A 23,341-nucleotide genomic window follows, 5' to 3' on the forward strand; every position below is an offset into this window, starting at 1 on the left:
TCACTCTGTAGACCAGGCTGGCCTCGAACTCAGAAATCCACCTGCCTCTGCCTCCCGAGTGCTGGGATTAAAGGCGTGCACCACCACGCCCGGCTGCAAGCTTTCTTACAACATCTGCTTGTAAACAGTTAGTGCTCAGTAAAAGGCCCTCCCCTCTCCGTCTCCCAGCTGCTGGCTGCATATTACATAAGATTTCATGGGTTGGAGAGATGGCTCAGTGGTTAAGAGCACTGACTGCTCTTCTGGAGGTCCCAAGTTCAAATCCCAGCAACCACATGGTGGCTCACAACCATCTGTAATGGGATCTGATGCCCTTTCTGGTGTGTCTGAAGACAGCTACAGCGTACTTATGTATAAATAAATAAATCTTTAAAAAAAATTCAAGGCTACCCTCAGCTACGTAGTGAATTCCAGTTTAGCCTGGGTATTCGACATGGCAGTAAAGGCACTTGGAAAAGAAAAAGATTTAATATCATCCCAAGATGCAGTGCTATATCTTTGCGACTTGGGAACACGGGTCAAAAGCTCATGGGTTTGTTTTCATTTGACAGTGTGGGCTGAGTCACTTTAGAAATGACGGGACCTTCACCCGTGACTTACGGTTTTTAACTTTCCTCTATCATTTGTTTGTGTTGAGACTTGTGTAAAAGTCGGGATCTCCCCCCATTTCGTTCCTTGTGGTGCTGGCTATGCAAGTGCCAGATGGAGCTACAAACTCAGGCAAGTGCTTATTTAAAAGAAAGAAAGAAAGAAAGAAAGAAAGAAAGAAAGAAAGAAAGAAAGAAAGAAAGGAAGGAAGGGAGAGATAGTTTATGTTTCAAAGGAAAAACTACAAGTAAAGAAGGCATTGCCCACTAGCCAGAGGTAATCAGTATATGGCATATTTCCTAGATACTTTGCTGCATAGATATATCATTGCCTTTTTTTTTTTTTTAATTAGTTATTGTGTGTGCATGAGCATGTTGTGCAGTTGTGTGCCTGTTGAGGCTGGTGTGCCGAGGTCAGAGGACAGCTCAGGTTTCGGCTCTCTACTGCCATCTTGTGGGATTAGGGATCGGACTCAGCTCTGAACCTCCTCTTCCTGCTGAGCCATCTCTTTAGCCCTGTCATTGCCTCAAAACAAAACAGAGCAAAGCAGTAAGATGCTGAATAGGAAGGCAGGCTCACAGCTGCCTCAGTTTTTGGTTTTCAGAGGGCCGCTGATCTTCTGATCTGGGAGGGGGCAGCAGGTCATGGGGTGGGCGTGCGAGGTTTCTTTTTACTCTCAGTGAAGTTTCCCTCTCCAGAGCATCATGCGTGCTTCTTTCCATTTAGCAGAGAGATGGAGATGCAAACAGAGTGTGTCCAGTAGGGATGGCTTATGAGTCATTGGCAGAAGCCCTCATCATTTCTTCCAACAATCCATTGGCCAGAACTTAATCATATGATGTCTCCCTAACCACAAGGGAGTCTGGGAAATGTAGTCTGGTTATGTGTCCAGGTAGAAAAAGGAAACAGCATATTAACGATTTGCTTGGCTATCGACTCATTTTTTATTTTGTTTGCTTGATTCTTTTTTGTTCTTGTTGGGTCTGTATGACTGTCCTGGAACTCACTATGTAGAGCGGTCTGGCCTTAAACTCACAGAGATTCACATTCCACTGCCTCTTGAATGATTGGATTAAGGTGTGTGCCACCATGCCAGGCTGGAATCAGATATTTCATTTTGAACTTAGGTTTTATGACTTTGTTTGGTTTAGACAGTGTTAACTGTGCTGTCTCCATTTCCCTGGAGCCCTTGACTTATATCCCTTAGCCTGTGAGTACTGGAATTACACGGACACACCACCATGCCCGACTGAATGTACTCTTGCTTGCTCGGTCTCAGTTACTTCCGGTATTCACCCTGCTGGAAGCCCCAACAGGTTCTCTACCTCCATTCTGTGTAAGCCATGATTGTCACCCAAGGTTTAGCGCTTCCATCAAAATGATTGGTGTAATGTCTTACCCTCTTCTAAAGATTCCTGTCTGGTCTCTGACCTCCTCACACCATACCACAGTGCCCTTCTGGGCATGTTCTTCACTGGTCTGTCCATGTGTCCTCAGATTTGCTGTCAGCCCCAGCCTGAAGCTTCCTGCTCACCCTCAACACTGCTTCACAGGCCTTCACTCAAGTGTCTTCCCCTCAGGGTGGTCTTCCGTTATCACTCAGCATGTACCGCCCGCCATGATTAGCTACTTCTCTGACTCTCATGATGTCTCTAAGGCACTTACTGCCATCAGAAGCCTGAGTGTTTCCAGTCTGTCCTTCTGCCTCTTCTGGATTCTTGAGTTCTCTGAGAACTCTGTCTTGTTTACATTTCTGTCCTCAGATAATAATCTGGCACATGATGGGTATTCAGTAGGTTCGCATTAGATGGAGGAACAGCACAATGTAGTGTGTGTGTGTGTATAATGCATATTTTAAAAATACTTTATTTTTTGAGAATTACATACACTATAGTTTGATCATATTCTTTCCTTTTCCTAACTCCTCCCAAATCCTCCACCACCTCCCCACCCACCCAACTTAAGAGAAACAACCACACCGGGGGTGGTGGCGCACACCTTTAGTCCCAGCACTTGGGAGGCAGAGGCAGGTGGATTTTTGAGTTCAAGGCCAGCCTGGTCTACACCATGAGTGCCAGGACAGTCAGGGTTACACAGAGAAACCCTGTCTCAAAAACAAAAACAAAAACAAAAACAAGAGAAACAACCACACACACACACGCACACACTCACACACTGTTGTTGTATCTGGAAGATGCTGTTTCCTTGGAGTCACCCATCACCTTTGGCATTTTCAGTCACTCCACCTCCTCTTTCACATAGATCCCAGAGTCTTGGGGGGAGGATGTCTAATAAAGACATCTTGTTTAGGACTGAGTGAGCAAAGTCTCTCACTCTCTGCACAGTATCTATCTGTGAGACTCTGTGTTAAGCCCCATATGTTGCAAGAAAGGTCTCTGATAAAGGTTGGGCAACCTGTTGATCCAAGTTCTGGTTGGAATTCTGGGTTCAGACTCCAGGCAATCCCACATCAGAGGGGCAGTGGTAGGGGTGGGTGATAGTGATAGGTGAGAAGGCAGGGGAAGGCCACTGGTTCCATATGGTCCTTGTCTCAGGGCCCAGTAGTTAGTGAGCCAACTCCAGGAATCCTTATTTCAAGGTCTGGTTGTAAGTCAAAGTACAAGCAGCCATTATTTCATGTTTATATGTAAGTACATGCTCGTGTGTGTGTGTGTGTGTGTGTGTGTGTGTGTGTGTGCGCGCGCACATGTGTAGAGGGCTGCGGTCCATGCAGGGTCTCTTCTTTGATAATGTTGTATCTTATCTTTGAGACTAGGTCTCTCACTGAATGGGTTTGGCTAGGAATCCCCGGGATCCATCTCATCTCCACTTCAACATCACTGAGACTGTAGGCACTTGTTGTACCCAGAGTGTTTTGTTGTTTTGTTTTGTTTTGTTTTGTCGCATATGTGTTGGGTGGTAAGGATCCTAACCCAGGTTGTCCTGCTTGCCTGAGCCACCTCTCCAGCCCTTTTATACCTATTATTAATATTATACCATTATATAATAATGATATCATATTAGTATGATATAGCCTATTATACCATTATAATAATATTATAGTTTATTGTTGTAGAGGCTTTTAGATTTTTCTCAGTCTTAACCTCCAACCCTCAGGATACTTTTTGTACTTATGTGTGACTTAAAAGATCTTTCAGTGTGCATGTATATATGTGTACTGTGCATGTGTGTGTGTGTGTGTGTATGCAGAGAAGGCAAGGTGGTGTATGTGAATTTGTGTGGAGGCAGTGTTATGTCAGGGAGGGAGGAAGGCAGGGTGGGATAGGAGATGGATGAAGACTCCTGGGGTACAAGTCCTCTCAAGCACGTGTTCTAATTGTCCAAGCATACAGCAGATCTGTGGTTAGTTAGCAGATTTGATCCACCTTGGGTTTTGCCCTGGTTTCTCCTTTATCATCACATGATCACACAGGGATGTATGTGTTTGAGCGCGTGTGTGTGTGTGTGTGTGTGTGTGTGTATGTATGTAGAGAAGGCAAGGTGGTGTATGTGCATTTGTGTATGAGGATACATGCATATGTGTGTCAAGGTACACATGTGGAGATGAGAGAATAGCCTTTGAAAGTGGCTTTGAAAGTGCTAGGTCTTCGGAGAGCTCCTGGGTTCTGTCTCCACTTTCCATTCTGCTAGGAGCACTACGGATCCAGACTCTCTGCCTGGGCTGCGAGGGTGTGCACTCACTCAGGTCCTCGAATTTTGCTGGGGTGCATTCTTCTGCTCTGCTGTGCTCCCCCCCCCCTAAGATCGGCTTTTTAAAGATTGATTCACAAGTGAGATTCTGTCGAGCAGAGCACATGAATGAAGTTTTAGAGGATTTAGAGATACTAATCCTTTTAGCAAGCTTCTGCTGGGCTGCGTGCGACTTCCTGTATTACGAGGGCTTATGGGAGGTGCTTTCAGAAGCAGGGGAAGGCTGGCTGCAGGGCAGGTTGACCTCAGAATCTTCCTTGCAACGTGAGATTTCAGAGCAGGTGCTCACATTTACTAAGTGAAAGACCTGATTTCTTTAGCAAAGTCTGGCTTTCTCTTTATTTGAGTTTATCTTTCAGCATTCACTCATGTCAATGTTGCCTGGGTTTTTTTGTTTTTTTTCCTTAATTTAGAAAGTAGGCCACCCAGGTGAGACCATTCACTCAATGGGAACCCAGATGTGAACTAGCCTTATCCCTCCTCTTCAGACCTGGTAACAGTTTGGTTGAGGTCCCTATCACATAATCTTTGCTGGGCAGGACTCAGGATGTCTGAGACTTCCCAGAGGACGGTGAGTAGTTTCTCACCAGCATGATGACCTTCTTCCCTGTGGTGTGTAACCATTGGTGCCTTGCGCTCCATCATAAACAGTATCCCTTCATTTCCTCCACATCCACCATCACCAGTGCAGGCAGCCACAGCTGGGTCTGAGTTGAGCGTAAGTAAGCAACACTCCAGGTTTAACAGGTACTCACTTCTTTACTTCAGGGTCATTCCACACGTCTCCTCTTGCTGCCTGGTGTGTCCCTTCAGTTGCAACTGACACTAGCCTGTCACCCCTTTAGACAATGCCCAGCCATTGTGGTGTCCTCAGATTCCACCCCTCCCACCTTCCCCACCACACACACTCTTCTTGCATGTGTGAGCACGAGTGTTCGAGCGTGACGTGCGCGCGTGCGCACACACACACATATACACACACATTCACCCACAGTATGGCTACATTTAGGAGCGTGCTTGGCTCTAGTATTTATATTAAGGCTCCTTGTTCCCCCTATGATCTGGCATGAACTCATAGGTATTTGGTAGGTTAGTGCTCAGGTTTTTTTTTGTTTTGTTTTGTTTTGTTTTGCTTTGTTTTGCACTGGGCACTAGCAGGCCATACACACTTCTTAGGCATACAATGAATTCTGCAGAGGCATGCTACCAGATTCTGATCCATATGTAAAAAACTAGTTTCACTGTGCCATCTCTTGATATGAGCAGGTTCTGGGAGGCACCACATGACCAAGAGCAAAGAACAGCTTGGGGAGAAATAGAAAAGAGCCTCTCTCTGTAGAATACCTTGTGCCCCAGAAAGAATTCTTGACCCCTGATCTGTAAGCATATAGATGATAGGTCAGGACGATCCCAGCAGACTCAGAGGTGCTTTGGTAACTGCAAGGGAGGCTGGCTCACTAAGGTGGCATGGTGTCTTTGTTATCCCCGATGACTCTGCCCTTACTTTCCCTTTCCTGATCAGTCCTTCGGGGTTGCCAAACACTGCTGTTGTTTTAGATGCTGGAGAATGAACACAATTCCCGCAGAGTGCCACCGACCTGATCCCCCCGGCACAGATATGAAGAGAACATCTTCTTTATATTCTTGTGTTTTCCTCTGTATTTGTGTGGAGGCAGTGCTATGTCAGGGAGGGAGAAAGGCAGAGTGGGATAGGAGATGGATGCATGGGTGGATGGAAGGCTCCTGGGGTGCAAGTCATCTCAAACACGTGTCCTAGCTGTCCAAACGTACGGCAGATCTGTGTTTAGTTAGCAGATTTGATCCACCTTTGGCTTTGCCCTGGCTTTCTCCATTATCATCATACGATCGCACAGGTTTTCTTCCTCGGCAGATGAGTTCTTGGTTGTGTCTCTCTCATTGCTCACCACTGTGTCCCAAGGGCTCCATTCCTAGTCATTGCTTCTATTTTATTCTTGGATAACTTTCTGGAGACCGCTGTCAATCACTACCAGCCTCCCAGTCTAGGCTGATCAGCTCCGACATCTCTAACTCAGACCCTGTGTTTCTCCCATTGGCCATCTGATTTGTAGCCTAGGTGTGTTGAACACGATCCTCTATTTCAGCTTATGTTATTAGTGAGCCAAACTCAGACTTCTGTGACCTTGGTTCAGCCCTCCTCCTACACCACCTCATCCATTCTCAGGTGATTCTCAACCTTTGGTCCTTCACCTGCTACCGATGTGCTGGTGTCTGTAACTTCCAGTAGACTTTGGTTTTTATCTGAAGGCCAAGTTCAGTGCCAGTGCCTAGGAGAGACTTCAACACTAGAAGGATAGAGGAGGCGGATGACTGGGTGGGTGGATGGAGAGCTGACCAACCAGTCTGAGAAGGGTTACCTTTCAGAAAGAGGCTTTGGATTTCTCTTTATCGGAACCAGGGAATTATTGTCGCTTGCTAATGCTGCATTTTTGAGAAACACGTTGTTTTCTTAGCTATTTCACTACATAAAACGTCTTTCTATTCTACTGCTGGCCACATCTATAAATATACGCACTTGAATCACTTGATGCACTTGGAAAAGGAATTATTTATAGTGGTTTTGGTACTTGATCGTTGGCAGATACTATCTCAGTCTCCCCTGTGATTATTTGTGATCTTGGTACACCTGGGCAGCATTTCCTCAAATATCAGAAGTAATTGATGTTAATGACCTGGCTGCTGAGAATTAAATCTCGGTTTGATTAATCAGGATGTTTCTGTTTCTAGAGTCTTTTCCCATTGTGTTGTGTATTAAATCTTGTTCCTCAAGGTGCCATCTACCTTGTTTGGTTGGCTTGCCTGCCTACCTGCCTTCCTCCCTGCCTTCCTTCCTTTCCTTTCCTTTCTTTCTAGACCTAGTTTTCCACTGGGCTGTAATTCAGCAAATCACTTCAGTAGCCCCAGGGATACACCCTATCTCTGCCTTCCCAGCATCGGGATTGCAAACTCATACCATGCCCAGTTTTTTTATGTGGGACTTGGGAATTGAACTCAGATTCTCCTGCTTGCAGGGTAAACGCTTTACTGAGTGAGCTATCCTCCCAGCTGCCCATTTGGACTTTTGTTTTTATACGGAATCTCATTATATATCCCTAACTAGCCTGGAGTTCACTGTGTAGCCAAAGGTGGCCTCGTGAACTTCCTACCTCTGCCTCCTGAGCACTAGGATTCTATGCATGTCCCCATTCCTGGCTTGAGCCTTAGCATTGTATAGCTGCCGTGTTGCCCTCTGAACACAGCTGTGAGCAGGAGTTCCTAATCATATATCAGTACTGACTTGAAGCATCAGGTGGAGAGAGCCATCTTCGTACAGATCAGCTTTAACCTTGTCATTTTTCCTCCCCTTTTCTAACAGGGAGAATCTCGTATCCTCAGAGTAAAAGTTGTTTCTGGAATTGACCTCGCCAAGAAGGACATATTTGGAGCCAGGTATGTTTGCTTTTTTGTGTGTATGGGGGCTTCTGGGAAACCTGGTAAACTTTGGTGGTAGTGGGGGATATTGGGGACTGACCCTAAGGCCTTGTGCATGTTAAGCAAGTGTTCAACAACTGAACACACACACCCTTATATTTTCTTTTGAGACAGGGGCTCACTAAGTTTCCCTTGACCAGATTTGAACTTGTGGTCCTGATGTCTCTGCCCCTTGAATGCTGGAATTGTCGGCCTGAGCCAGAAGACCTGGCTGGTAAATCCTTTTCAAACTTAGGGGTGCCCCTGGACCACCCACAGGCAGAGCCACCTGGGAGGTTGGTTTCGTGCCTGATGGTGCTGCAGCTGGCCAAGGGTGGCACTTGCATGGGTATCTAATCACGATGACTAAGTGTGTCACCAGGGTACTCAGCTGGGTCCCTCATTAGGGCTGGCTGCTTGAGGAAAGTGGATTCAGGCGAGGGTTCTTCCTCCCCTCTGTTTGGGAATATGGCCGTGCTTATTTTTATCACTTCTACTGCCTCTGGATCCGTGGAGTCTCCCAATCCCCATTCAGAAATATTTGGGGGGGGGGCGAAATGATCTTGGTATTGAACATGTACAGTGGCTCCCCATGCGCACCCAGCCGTTGTTTCTTAACAATACAGTACAACAGTGACTTACACAGTGTTGTGTTAGGGTAGGGTAGGTACTGTGAGAGATGTAGAAGTGATTCAAGGTATATGGGAGATATGCACTGGTTATTTACAAAAACCACAGCATAGCATTTTATGTAAGTGACACAGACATCTGACCTCCGGGAGCCATGGGAGGAAGTGGAGGCAGTTCTCCAGACATGCTGAGGGATGGCCTCTCTGGGGCTTGCTTTGTGCTTTCAATTCCTCACTAGGGGGAAATAAAAGCACGAACTGTTTCTTGAACTTGGTGTGGTTGACGTGTATAATCTTCGTCTGGGGATGGGGTGGCTGGGTGTTGTTGGTGGTGTTCGTTGTCTCACCGATGCCTTGGTTTGGGGGCCGTCTGAGCTTCTGGGTGCTTTAGCACTCATTTCAGTGCTGCTTGTGATATTCCAAGGCCTTTTTGGCCATGTAGGCTCTCCGTAGGGCGTGGCAGTGTGTTATGGGAAGGAGGCAGGATGATGATAAAACAGTGTGAAAGGATTTGAGCCAGATTTTGGAGCACACAGAGCTCTTGAGCTTTGACCCAGCTGAGACCTAGAAGTGTTTGAGCCCAGCTTGCTCGATTATTCTTGAGATAGTTCAGCGGTGTGTGCTAAGGCCAACTAGTCCCTATGTCACAGAGGTCAGCAGTTCAATGACTAGACAGCCTACTGTCCCCTGTCCAAGGCCCTTTTCTATTTTGTGGTGGAATGGTCTCAAAAGAGGGCTGGTGCCTGCTGAAGATTCATGTCATCATGTTCTTGTTGGCCCCCATGCTTTGCCCTATGGTCCTCTTATGACAGCTTCTCTGCCAGATGCAGGAGACCATGCATAACAGGACCCCTTAACATGTCACACCCTGCCTCCCTCCCCAAACCCTAGAGAAACCCTCTACTGCCAGTGCATGTAACACCCCTGTTGTCTGACTGCCCACACCGCACACATCACTGAATTCTGCCTGTTAATGATAGTATGTGAGTTTATAGAATGAGAAATTATAAAAAAAAAAAAGCGAATATTGGCATATTGTTTAAAGAGCTTTCTTCTGTGTGCTTCAAACAGCTAATGAAAGACAAGCTCTTAGGGTGGATGGGTCCCTGGGAATGGGAGTGTCTGAAAGCCCAGCATTTTCCCTGTGCTGTGGGAATGTGGGCGAGACACACATCCCATGCAAATGGTATCTCTCCATTGACTGTGAACACACACTATGGTGTTGACCACCTTCCTATGCTCAGGCAAAGGGAGGCCTACCCTGGAGGTGGGGACAGGAAAGCCCTGTGCTTCCCTCTCTTCCCTTCCAGGGCAACCCTGTCACTGTTTCCAGGAATTCTCCTCCTACCAACCTAAAATGACCCCAATTCCTGGAATTCTCAAATTCCATCCCTATCAAAGCTTCAACTCATATCCTGCCACTATCGCCCAACTCAGCTCAGATGACCTTTGAAATAATTAAAATTAAAAAAAAAAAAATCACGTGTCTAGGTATCCACATGCTACGCCGTGCATGTGGAAGTCAGCCAACGGCTCTGTGGAGTTGCTTTTCTCCTTGTACCTTTATGTGGGTTTGGGGCATCACTCTCAGGCTGCCAGACTTGCACACAGGTGCAAGTATGACTTGGGACTGGGACAGTCTACCGACTGACCTTTCCTTTCTTAACCCCTTAGCTTCCAGCGACAACACAGTGTCTGTCCTTTCAGTGTCTGTCCACGGGTTATCTGGAGATTCTCTAATACAGCTTTTGCTTGCCTCTGTCACTGAGTTAAATAAATAAATAAATAAAATCTTAAAAGACATTTTTTAAAAGATGAAATATCTTATGATCCCATTTCTCAGTTTGTTATTAATGTAATGGAACTAGGCTCAGAATCTTATAAGAACACCTATACATTTCAGCTCTCAAGTTTTCCTATTTGTATGAAAATAAGGACTCTCCTTAGGGACCGGGTGCAAATTAGATGCAAATTAGAAAGACAAACTGTGTAGCCTGAGAGATCAGTGCCAGAGAAGGACCTCTAGGTACCTCATTAACATGGAGAACTCTGTCTTGAGCCTACTTGACCGTAAGACACGTTTCTTCTGTGTGAGCATAGCGCTTGTTCTGTCAGGAGTCTGGCTGGGAGCTGGGAGTCGCCTAAGCCTCAGGTGTGTGTCCACCAAGTCTCCAGGCCTTGACCTGCCTTACCGTACCAAACTTCCTGGCATGGGTTTATGTCCCACTGAAGACATTTGAACAAAGATGTAAACATGAAAATTGACAGAAAGATGGGTGCTGCCCAAAAGGTTTCCAATGACTCTGCCCCACTTCTGTATTTTGGATGGGATCATAGGGTGGCTCCTGGGTGCCTTGGATAGGATTACAGTCTGATAAGGAAAACTGTGAGTCACAGGATTGTACAGCAGGGTGAAGATATGCCTTTGTGAGGTTTCCATGAGAGTCTCAGGCATGGTCAGGTTGTTAGTTCAATAAACTGTCCTTGGTCACATGTGCTAAGGCCTTAGGCACTGCTGTCCTGGCATTCTTCTCTGAAGTATCTCTCTATACAAGGAGTGTTGTTATACAGATGGCCTTGGCAGCCCGTGTTGTTGCTAATGTACTGACATTCTTGATTCACCTGATTCTGGGGTGAAGAGCTCTATTCTAGGGTCCCCTCATTTCCTCCCTCTTTTTATGGACTTGCTCTCGTTGGTTTGCTTGGTTGATGATGTTGTCCTTCTAAACCTTGTCTTATTACTTGATATTTTTCTGGTGACCCTCATTCACTTTCCGCCTGACATCTTTCAAAACCCTCTGTGTCACCAGCAGGTCTGTGAAACAGATAACACCACCCTGCAGCCAAAGGCTGGAGTCCAGGGAGAGCCCACAGTGGTCAGTCAGCAGAAGCTCTGAGGTAGCATTAGGCCGTGGTCACGAGTACAAGAGCAGTCTTTTGCAGTGTGTTTCCTGCCATCCACTGTGTGCTTCAGAACCCTGGGCCAGCAAACAATTTCCCTTCACCCCCAGCCTCAGTATTCCCTAGCCCATGCCTCACTGGAACTCCATCTCCCTGGCAACAGTCAGGGTAGGAGCTTGGAACTCTCACTATGGAAGTTCCTTGGCCTGAGGCATGACAGGGGATACTGGTGTGGGAGGCCAGGGAGACAGAATGTGAGACTTGGCCTGCATGGTAATTTGGGGGTACTTGTGGAGAAGAAGAGTACTTCCTCTTTGTTCAAGGCGTTGGGAGAGCTACACCCTGGTGGCCTGTGTCCCCACAGCGGGAACTCACCAGTCCTCTCTTGAGAGACCTATGCCGAGACGCTCTTCTCCTTTTTTGGTTCCCTGGGCCACAGTCCAGGACTTAGGAGGCAAAGATTGTTTTTCGTTTCTACTGTTGCCAAGTCTACGTTCTATTCAGAAAGACCCTTTGTTCAGAGCAGATCAGTTATCTGAGCCTTGGTGCAGACTACTTACTCATGTGAAGAGTGGCAGAGGGGACTTCCCTACCAGCTTCCACCTGGAGGTCAGGAAAGGACAGTCACACAGTTCTTCCTCTAAGATTCGGACACTTCTGCCTGAAGTCAACACTGTGCAAAATGGGATGCCAAGGTGTAAGATGCAGATTGAGTCTCTTGTCACCCTAGGTGGCAGACATCCAGTCTTTATTCCCTCTACAATGACAAAGAAAGGCAGTGATTTTCCCCCCTCCCTCCAAATGTGTTGTTTGTTTGAGACGGTCTTGCCATATCCAGTTAAACCTGAAGCTCTCAATTGTCCTGCCTCTGCCTCCCATATGCTGTGCTTACAAGCACGCACCTCCATGCCCGGCTCCAGAAGAGTGCCAGGCAAAAGATAATTGAATCCTTTAGAGAGTGGGATGCCAGTGAGACACTGAAGCACTGTTCTGCCATCTGCAGGGGCCGGGTGAAGCCTGGCTGCTTCTGAGTCTTTTTGTTCCGGCTTGCTGCCTGCCCCGGGGTTGCAACTCTATCTTGGCCTCAATCAGCTTTGGCTTGTACCTTTTTCTCTTTCAGAGTGTGTGTGTGTGTGTCTGTGTGTGTATGCACTTATGTGTGTGTACTATGTGTGCAAGTATATATGTATGCACATGTATGTGTGTGTGCACTTGTGTGTGTTCATACACCTGTGTAATGTCTACCTTGATTATATGTGTGTGTACAAGTGTGTGTGCGCACTTGTGTGTGTGCACATCTGTGTATACGCATGTATGTATGTGTGCACTTGTGTAATATCCACTTTGGTTTTTAGATTATTTGGATTTTTTTTTAGTTTGTTTGTTTTTTAAAGACAAGGCGTTCCATTGGCCCGGACTTCACTCATTAGGGTATTCTATATTTGGCCAGCAGACCCCAGGGATCTAACTGTGTCTGCTTCCCCAAGCATTCCATCACACTTGCTTTTTAAACATGACTTCTGGGACTTGAACTCAAACCCTCGTGCTTGAATGGCAAGCCCTTTACTGACTGAGCTTTCTCCACAGCCCCTTGGCTGGCAGCTCTGCTAGTTTGGCTTCTGATGGCTAGGATTGTATTCTGGTTTTCACCTTCTAGAGTCTCCTATAGCCCCCACTGTCCCTAAGAAACAACCTAGAGTCTGCATGAATGGGGCCTACTTCACCTCTTCCTTCTCTTCATCATTGCTGCTTCTACTCTGTCATTGAGAACTCACCACACTCTAAGCAAGTTGCTGCTGCTTGTTGTGGCTGCTGATTTTAGTTGTGCTGGGAGTCTGTTTGCATTCTTTGTGGTAGCTTCTCACTTGACTGCCCCCTCCCCCATTGGTCTGTTTCAGTGGCAGAATACACGTACAGGTCCCTTCCCTGTGATGTCCCTGGTCTACAGTGAGTCGCTGAGACTCTGTCTTCCTCCAGCTCTTACCTTACAAAGCTGGTATGTTTAGAGGCCAGTCTTGCTTCTTCATCACTGTGGTAGGCCCAGGAATCCTGTGTGTGATTGGGGTCAGTACACTGACTTGAACTCCTTAAGTGCAGTGGGATTGGTGTGTTCCAATAGGACTGCCAGCCTAGAGAGTGGATTTTTTCTTCTTCCTGCGGATGTGGTGGACTCCTTACCCTCGCTCCTCTCTTGGGCATCCAGGGGAAGTCCTTGTTCTGATTCTCTCAGGAGCTCTGGAGACACAGCAGAGGGAGCTCACCAGAAGCCTCGTGCCTGATGAGTATGTAGATAGGTAGCCAGGCACAGGATGGCAGATAAAGGAATGTTGGGCAAAGGGGATTTGGTGCTGACATCTGTTAAAAGGTACAGTTTTATATCTTGCAGAGGGATAAAATCACCCATACCATAGTAGATCCCAGAAGTTTCTCTGTGGATAAATAAGGCCAAGCCAGGATTGGGAATGGAGGGTCAGGGCCTTTGTACCAACTCCTTAGCATTAGGAGTCAGGAAAGACCCAAGGACGTGGGAGATGGATGGAGGAACACACAGGTGCTGTGGGTCACCTTGGCTGCCATCCCACTGAAATGCAGGTAGTGGGTCAGGCATCATTTGAGAGCCAAGGCAGAAACTGAAGCTGCATCCTTGTGGATACTTTCTGATGGGACAGGCACAGGTCCTGCTTTTTGAACTCAGTGACGTGCACAGTCAGGATAGTATGAGGCATGAAGCAGGAGGGCAGTGAGTCACGGTATCTCATGCTTATTGGACAAACAGCACCTGAGGACCAACCCCATACAGATGACACACCAGCATGATGGTGTCCTTGTGCTATTAGAGGCCTTTACTGTGGTACCTTCCTGGGTTGGCGGAGGGGTCCTGTGTATCTTTGGGACTCTGAGGTGAAATTGAAGCTCCAGCTTATAGCTGAGCTCAGTACCTAGGCCTCAGTTTAAGTCTTGGTGTACAGCCAGCACAGTACAGGCCAAAGACCTGTGGATATGGATACCTACCTGTGCAAGGCCAAAGTACATAGGTACCTGTTTAAGGTATTCATATCCTGTGTTCTTTCTGGCAACCCAGCTTTCAGCTGACACCATTGGGACGCTTAGACTTACAAAAGTCCTGGTTAGGTGTTAGGATTTGTGACCTGAGTCACCTTGGCCTCATGTTCTTTGGATCCTCATTGGGCTGCTTGACAGAGGGTGCAGGCTGTAGAACCGGGAGTCTCTCCTGTTAGAGATTTGTATCTGCGGTAGAGGTTTACCTATGTGTGATGGGGTGCTATACACTTCGCCATGCACACACTAGCCAGTGCTGCTTATGTGACTGGGACTGAAGGTTGGAACTGTCTACACACAGTAGGTATCTTTGTTTTTCTGCTTTGCAGATAAGAAATGGAGGCAAGCAAGAGTCAGCAAATCATGATGTGTGCAATGCTGCTCTTGAGGGCTGAGAGTTCAGGTGCTACCTGGGTTGTCAGAGCAGGTGGCCAGCAGAGATCTTCCACATTTTCATTCCATACCTTGTTAGCAGATTCAACCTACTGCCCGTTGTAACCCATGGTAGCTTACAGTTGCTTTTTGAGTTGGGACTGTTAGGTTTAGAATAGATGTGCTTTGCTGGTATGATCTGGAAGTTTTCCCTTTAAACTTTGAACACCTGCTCTTCTTCAGCTACACTTGAGTGTCCAGACTTTTGGCCTTTTGTCTTAGATGTAAACAACCAAGTAAGACTACATTTTAATAGCTGCCAACTTTTCCTCCTTGAGGTCTTCTCGGTGTGAAGTTTCAGAAGAGGAAACAGGGCCACTCTTTAAAATAGAAACTTGCTCTGGGATTTCATGTTTCCTTACTGAACGTGATGTTTCACAGTTTCACAGAGTGTGTGGTGAGCTCTACTATGCCCTTCCAAGACTGGGTCACTGTCATGTGTGCGGTGAGCCCTTAGTACTGACCTGTACACAATTGGGCCACTGTCATGTGTGGTGAGTCCTTAGTATTGACCTGTACATGATTGGGTCACTGTCATTCGTGGGGTGAGCCCTTAGTACCGACTTGAATGTGATTGTTCTTCTGGCAGCTTCTAGTTTGAATTTTGAAACAAATGGGCTGAAGGGCTCTGGAGGTATAATATGTAGAGAAAGCCCTCTGTCCTCTGGCTAAGAATCCTAAGATTGTAATGCTATGTAATAAGGGCTCACATCCCTATGGCACTAGCTCATTTTGGTCTCTTTTATCTAGATCTAAGTTAATACTTTCCTGTGTTTGTTTCATCAGTTTTCCCCCAAGAGTATTCAAAATCAAATTACAGATAACATGGTTTTAGTCCCTAAGTACTGCAGCCCACATCTCCAAAAATCAACAAATAATGCCTGTGTATAGCCACAGAACTGTCTTCACAGAATTAAAAGTAATTGCTTAATGGGCACTGTTACCTTGTCCATGAAGTGAACTCCCCTAAGTGTCTCTAAAATACCTTTTCCAGCTAGGCTGTTAAGAGTGGACTGAGATGCTCATGTTGCATCTAATCGGTCAGGTCTGTTGGACTCTGGTCTAGACTAGTTCCTCTCCTCTTAGCTTTGAGTGACTGGTAGGTATCCTGTCTCATTGAGCATATTACACTGTTTCCTGGCGATGTCATCAATTAATGAATTAATGTGTTCCCATCATGGAGGGAAGCTATGGCTAGAACTCAAGGCAAGAGCTTGGGGCAGAAGCCTTATACGAACACTGCTATGGCTTGCTTGCTCTGGCTTGTTCAGCTATCTTTTTTTTTTTTTTTAAGATTTATTTATTCATTTAATGTATATGAGTACACTGTAGTTGTCCTCAGATGCACCAGAAGAGGGCATCGGATCCCATTACAGATGATTGTGAGCTACCATGTGGTTGCTGGGAATTGAACTCAGGACCTTTGGAAGAGCAGTCAGTGCTCTTAACCACTGAGCCATCTCTCCAGCCCTCAGCTATCTTTCTTAAACAGTCTAGGCCCACTTATCTAGGGATGGCACTGTCCACAGGGAGCTAGGCTCTTGTCCATCAATTAGTAATTAAGAAATTACCTTACTGATAAAGCTACAGGCCAGTATGTTATCTAGGAAATTCCTCAGTTGTGGTATCTTCTTCCTGACTGGTTGTGGGAAGTTGACAGCTGAAGCTGACCATGGCAGGGTCCTTATTCTCATGTGTTTCCTGTACATTAGGTGTGACATTTAAACACCGGAACGGAGACACATCACAGCATCTTGTCATGCCGTTGTCAGTGGCACTGAGGTAGTTCTTGGGTTTTTGTGGGGACGGTTTGCTCCCAATAACATCAAATATTTTCCCTCTAAAATGGCAAAAAGTAAATAACCAGTAAGTTGATGTATTGGCTACATCTTAAAATATTAATATAGACTCAAAATATGAATTTGCTTTTACATATTATTATTTAAACGAGCACACTGTCTTCATTGGTGGTTTCTTTTTTTACCCCTTTGAAAATATCACATAAAACAACCCCCCTCCTTTGATTTCTGCTGTGAGTACCTTGAAGTCCCCCTTGATCAATAGAATAGTATTTCAGGCTACAGTGTGGGGACTGTTGATCCCCATGGACTAGAAGAAATCCACAGTGTGTCGATTTTGCTTGTGGTGTACTGAGAAGATTCTAAGCTAACGTTTGGAAGATTCTGTATTAGAAACCCAGACTCCTAAGAGATCTTGGTGATCTAGAAATGCCAGGCTGTCATCCATGTAAGGATCCATGACTGGAGATCAATGGTGGGTTTCTCTTCCAGGTAGAACTGAGGCCCTTGGGTCCCAGGGAACTCAGAAGCGTGTATTACACGCACCTGGCTTTCCTCAGTGGACGAGCTGGGCCTGCTTTTGGTGTTTCTCCTGGATATTGTTTCTTGAATAGCGGGAGCTGGATTGTCTTACTGTCTTGTCACAGAGCACTGACACTCTCCAGAGCCTAGGTTTAGGGCCTGTAGACTCTTTGCCAGCCTCCGTTTCCCTCTGAGGGCCCATTGGAGCAGCTTTGCTGTCCAGGGCGTTGCTGAGACCCACAACATCTGCAAAGGTCATAATAGCCTTTGAACCAAGATGTGTTTGTCTTAAAACCTCCGCACCAAGTAGCCCGTTGCTGCTGTGATTCATATGGAACCCCAAAGAACCTGTTTTTGTTCCCCACCCCATCCCAGAAAAATGCCAAAATAACCTGAAAGAGTATTAACCTTCTTCCTCAGCTATAAATACCACCCATCGTTTATCCTGAAACACCCACATTATTGTTTATACTTTGTGCTCTTCCTGGTCTCTATGTGAACCTGCACAGTGTCCTTTAAAAGTAATTACTTATAGCTTGCATACCGCCCGCCTACCTGGTTCCTGGAGGTGAAGGAGCATAGCAAGTTGATGAATGCCCAAGGCAGCCTGTATCTAGGTTGTCAGACCCCAAGGCTTGCTGTTCTCTATCAGTGCCATTAGCATAGATTTTTCTAGAGATCTTGCATCCTGGAGGAAAAGCTGTGGTATGTCTAATATTCATTCTTACAGGGCAGGGTGTATGTCTGAACATTTAAAAAAATATATTTCTTTTTAAGTTGTGGGTGTTTTGTTTTGTTTTGTTTTTGTTTTTTTTGGTTTTGGAGGATCTTCCCTAATGTTGTTTATTAGTAAATGTCACTTCATCAGAAGTGTGGTCCTCTGCTTTCTCTGCCCCCCCCACCCCCGATTTATGAATATATTAAGATTAGAGAAAAGCAAAAATAATAAGACAACTCTTTACTTCCTTATTTCTAAACCTCAATGATGTAGCAGTCACTGAGAATCTGATATAGTTCCAGGAATAGACATGCTCTGCACATCGTAGGTGCTTGATAGGTTTTGTTGATATGGCTAAAGCCAAAAGCAGCTGAAGTTCTGTGAATGGTTCAGACTTGATCATGCCAGGCAGCAAGGGCAGAGTGATGGTAGCCCTAGTATACAGGAGGTGAATCCGAGTGTGGCACTTTCTTAGGTATGAGATGACCTTTCTATTCTTCTCTCCAGGTATGCGCCCCTCTTTTTCCTCCTGGTTTCCTTGTTCGGTTCCTGGCCTCTGTGAGAGCAGACATAAGGACCTCAGAGGGGTGTCAAATTGAGATGTAAATCTGAAGCAAACAGTTCTCAGTGTTTAAGAAAAGCCAGGCCATACTTACTTTGCAGAAACTGAACTACTGTTCACACCTTCAGGGGCTGCGGCTGAGAGGGTTCAGCCAGAGCAGTTCTATGATGGGATGGTCAGAGTGGCTCCCCCCCGCCCCCCCTGCCCTCCTTGTCCATACCCAAGGAGGCAGGAGGGGTGCACCCTCTGCCTGTGACTGGTTTCCACAGCCCTAACTGCTTTATACCATAACCAGAGTGCAGCCCAAGAGGCCTTGGGATGGCTGTCCTCTAGATTTGCCATGCATTCGCACGGTTGCAAGTTAAATGTCCTATTGGAAACCTGGCACTGGAATTCTCAAATGTGTGTGTATGGTGTTTGCATGTGTATGGGTTCACATGTATGCATGAGTATGCATGCGTGTGTATGTATGCACATGTGAAAGCTTGAAGTTGCTGCTGGGTTCCTTCCTCTTTTTTTTTAAACTATTATTTATATTTTTATATTATTATTTATACAAGCACACTGTCTTCAGACACACCAGAAGAGGGCATCAGAACCCATTACAGATAATTGTAAGCTACCATGTAGTTGTTAGGAATAGAACTCAGGACCTCTGGAAAAGCAGTCAGTGCTCTTAACCGCTGAGCGATCTTGCCAGCCCAAAGGATTCCATCCTCTTTATTAGTCTTTTCTTCTTGTCATGTTCTTATAAAACTTTTTTATATTTATATCTTGAGGAACAAAATGGTTGAAAACAACCATTTTTAAAACTATAAGCCTTAAGCCAAAGAATAGGTTCTTAAATGGAAAATAAAACCTTTCCTAGGGGCTATAGGTAGTTATCTAAGTCAGAAACCAGTGTGTGTGTGTGTGTGTGTGTGTGTTCATGTGTGTGCTTGTTTCTGTTTCTATTTCTGTTTTCCAGTAAGGAGCCAGATAGATCGTTAAGCTTTAGCAGGACTTAGTCTCTTGGCAACAACATAAAACATATTTGGATAGTAGCCTTTACCCCTAATGATTTGAATGCAATCTGCGTTGTTGAGAGGACAATGGAGTAACAAAGGCACCCACATTTTCTTTGATCCCCAAGATTGACAACGGAAAGGTGAGTTTTATGAAGCCAGGATAGCACGTAGGAGTGGCTGGACAGACAGGGTCTGAGTCCATAGAAACAGACTCAACAGGTCTTTCCCTAGCCCTCAGTTTTACCATGTCTTCTTCCTAAGTCAAGGGAAAGACCCCTCTAGGCCCAGGGTCTTTATTTCTTTATGGCCAGTTGTTACACAGACAAGCAGGGTAGAATATTAGAGAAATACTGTTCTGTTTTATGACTGGCTTTGAAGAAGAGAGGCTCTAGTTTCTATGATCTGTCTTGAAGAATAGGAAAGATTGTTTCTTTCTAGCTTGCTTCATGGGGAAATGTGGGTTGAGAGCAGGAGAGTAAGAAAGTCACTGAAAACCTTGCTTCTGAGGCTTTGATTTGGGTTTATTGTTTATTGTTTATGGAGTTTCAACTAAATACAGGGGCATGGCTATATGCCAGTGGGATGTAGCTTTGAATGTGTGGGATAGGCCACTGATTTTCTCTAGCAAATATATTTAGAACCAGGAATGGGGTGTCAATAGTATTTGGTTGTGGTTTTCAAATTAAACTCTTTCATGGAGATTCTGGGTGGCAAATGACAGAGTAATTTTGCTAGAGCTTGGGGCAGTCAGATTCCTAGATATTGCAGCAGCTGTTATTTATTTTTCTTTTCAGGGGCAGCAAGCTTAAATATAGTTTATGAAAGCTTTTGATGCACACTACAGATTTAAGACAGATAATGGATACAGCTACAAAATGGTTTTTGTCTTAGTGGAAATAATTATTCTCATTGCTTCATGCATAAGATACATGAATAGTAGCTGAAGTTGAATTCATGTTTGTGCAAGCAGATGTATAGCTGACTGCCTGTCTTCCTTCCTAAATATTTTGGAGACGTATGACCCCGATTCAAATCATGTTTACTAAGGAATCTACAATCTGTTAACTGCCTAGTAAATTATTAAAGGGCTGGCATGCAAGACATCAGCACAGTTAGTAAATACATGTTTGACTCTAGTGAGTGGTCCTGTGTGCTTCAGAGAGAAAAGGATGGTCAGGTTACCTCCAGGGCTGTTGACGTTTCTGTCCCTCCATGTTCTCGGCCCATTGTTGGGCTTCCCCTATTGTACAATGACTGTCTTACATCATTGTCATTGTAAATGCTTAAAGTTAGTCATTTGTGCTAAGAAAGTACAGACATTTGAAAGAAAGACTTCCAAATTTTAGTGGTTGAACCAGAAATCAAAACGGCAAGTCAGCCTTAGCACCTTTGTCTCCGTTTTCTCAGTCAGAAAGCAGTATTGTTGGTTGTCAAGACACCCCCCCCTCCTTCTCTTGCAATAATTTGAAAGTTCCTTGAAAACAAAGACTTAGTTATTTGTGTGTGGGTGTGCGTGCACACACATGATGTGTAAATTCTTAATTCCAGAGGACCAGCATCCAGTATCCCTTCAAAGCAAGGTTTTTCTTTAGTAGTCCTGGCATCTTTTCATCTCAGCCGACTCTTCAGTCACAGCCAACCAGAACAGCAGAGAAGTCACAGAAAAGGCCAGTGGAGTGTTTGCTTCCCTCTGAGAAGTCACAAGTCCATCATCCACACTGCTCCCAACATTCTCATCCTCCAAGCTCCTACAGAACAGCCCTCAACACTCAGTGGCTTTTATAGCCCAAAGTTCCAAAGCCACTAATATACTTACCCTTTGCCATCATTTAAAGTCTCTCCTCCCCTCCCCTCCCCTCCCCTCCCCTCCCTTCCCCTCCTCTCCTTTTTTCCTGTGACAGGGTTTCACTGTGTAGCCAGTGGCTATCCAGGACCTCACTTTGTAGACCAGGCTGTCCTCACCACACCACTACCACCACCATCACCATTCAAAGGTCTTAAACACCAACATAAACAGCTGAGAGGCAGGCCGGGCATGTTTGCAGTGGGACAGAAAGTAGGGAAGAACACAAGCTATTTGGGATCATGGGAAAGTAGCTTTTGTAGGCATTAACATTTAATTTTGGCTCTGCGGTTACAGTTCTTACCACCTTCCCGGTGATCTAGGAATGAATACATTCTTAACATGCCTGTTTTTAATCAGGAGACAGTTCATTCTTATACGATAATGTTTTCACTACAGACAGCGCCCCCACCCCCACCCCCGGCTGCTAACGCAGTATAAATACAAACCTTTTCTTGCCCTTGAGAAAATTCAGGCCTCTCGAGTGAACACAGAAATAAATGAAAATGCTCAAGTGATCTCAGCTAAGCTGAACCAAGCCTAAGCTAATCAGTGGCATGGTGCTTCCTGACACCTCCGCTAGGCCACAATAAATGTGCTGGGTGTCACCTGGCTGTGAGGCGGAGGTCAGGTATCTAGAGAGTGTGGCATACCTTTCTCACTGGAGGCCATCCATCCCTGAGGTCCACAGCATCAGCCTCCATCGAGAGTGTGGCACACCTTTCTCAGTGGAGGCCATCCATCCCTGAGGCCCACAGCATCAGTCTCCAGCATGTCTCCTCTACCTGCTTCCTGCTAGATTTATCCTTCTGGGTATCCATGTCTTTACCAGCAGAGCTAGCTAGATAGAGCCTTGAAAACAGCAAGTGGGTGGCTGGTAATGTGGATGTCCTTGGTTTAGCTGTAAATACTGTAGGCAAGACTGAACTTGGGCGGACATCATAAGAACTAGAGACACCTTTGCAAGAATCCATGGAAGAAAGGCATCCGTTCCTTCTTTTCTTCAGAAAAGAGTGTTTGTTAGCATGTCCTAGGTCGTTTTTTCAACACAGACATGAAATGGATGGTCTTCTTCATGTTACACTTACCTATGGTTTATGATATTGAAAGTGATGCATGCTGGGAATATCTCAGTACACATGCATGAGGCAGGAAATAGGCTTTTTTTTTTTTTTTTTTTTTTTTTTTTTTTTTTTTTTTTTTTTCTTTTTCGAGACAGGGTTTCCCTGTATAGCCCTGGCTGTCCTGGAACTCACTCTGTAGACCAGGCTGGCCTCGAAATCCGCCTGCCTCTGCCTCCCGAGTGCTGGGATTAAAGGCGTGCGCCACCACGCCCGGCTCTTGCCTATTTTCATTCCAGGATTCGCGGCTGAGCTATTTCCAGGCCTCAGCACACAGCTGTCTAGTCTTGGCATTTTCGTAACCGTTCAACAGCCACCATATTGGAGGGCTGTTCGTTGTCACATTTGAGGTCACTTGTGGTAGAAGAAATGATGCCATGGCCCTCGCTGTTGCTGCAGTTGGACACTTTCCATCTGTGTCTTTTTTGAAAAGAAAGACATTTTTCACCCCCCCCCCCCCGATATCACGTTCTGTGCACCATGGATAGGAATGAGACCCCAGGCAAGGTCCGAGCCTGCTCAGAACACTGCTTTCATCTCTGAAGTCATTGGCTTAACTTCAAGGGGGACTACTTTGAAAGACCATCCCATCTCTTCCCTCTGAATCAACTTCCTACTGTCAACCTGCGTTGCCTAGAGAAACCTGTCTCCCATAGGAAAGATGCTCCAAGTAGAGGGTACTTAGACGATGCCAGCTGGCCCTCCTGCCAGTGGTTGCCCTGAGGAAGGCATTTAAATTGGCATTTACAGCACTTTTAAAGGTAGGAGTTAGCAAGCTGTGTATCATCCTTCGGTGTGTATCTGGCTGGTGGAAGCACAGGCTGTTGTGCTCAGCACAGCGACGGAGCACTCTGGGTATCCTGCATGCCTGGTTAGATGTTCCCTTTAGAGCCCTGTCCTGCCCAGGGCGGGGGGGGGGGGGGCTCTTACAGTTTATTCTTTCCTACACCTGTGGACAT

At 45.8% G+C, this 23,341-nt stretch overlaps 1 protein-coding gene across 3 annotated transcripts in view; it reads left to right on the plus strand.

Moving 5' to 3' along the window:
• The window catches only part of Nedd4l (NEDD4 like E3 ubiquitin protein ligase), a 323,858-nt gene that overhangs the window by 100,359 nt on the left and 200,158 nt on the right, over positions 1-23,341 (plus strand). For all 3 annotated transcript variants that reach the window (XM_021151067.2, XM_029471743.1, XM_029471742.1), the window contains exon 2: positions 7,694-7,767. In XM_021151067.2, the coding sequence (XP_021006726.2) occupies positions 7,694-7,767 (74 nt within the window). The remainder of the gene's footprint in view (positions 1-7,693; positions 7,768-23,341) is intronic.

This window comes from Mus caroli, chromosome 18 (genome assembly GCF_900094665.2).
Source record: "Mus caroli chromosome 18, CAROLI_EIJ_v1.1, whole genome shotgun sequence".
Classification (NCBI taxonomy): domain Eukaryota; kingdom Metazoa; phylum Chordata; class Mammalia; order Rodentia; family Muridae; genus Mus; species Mus caroli.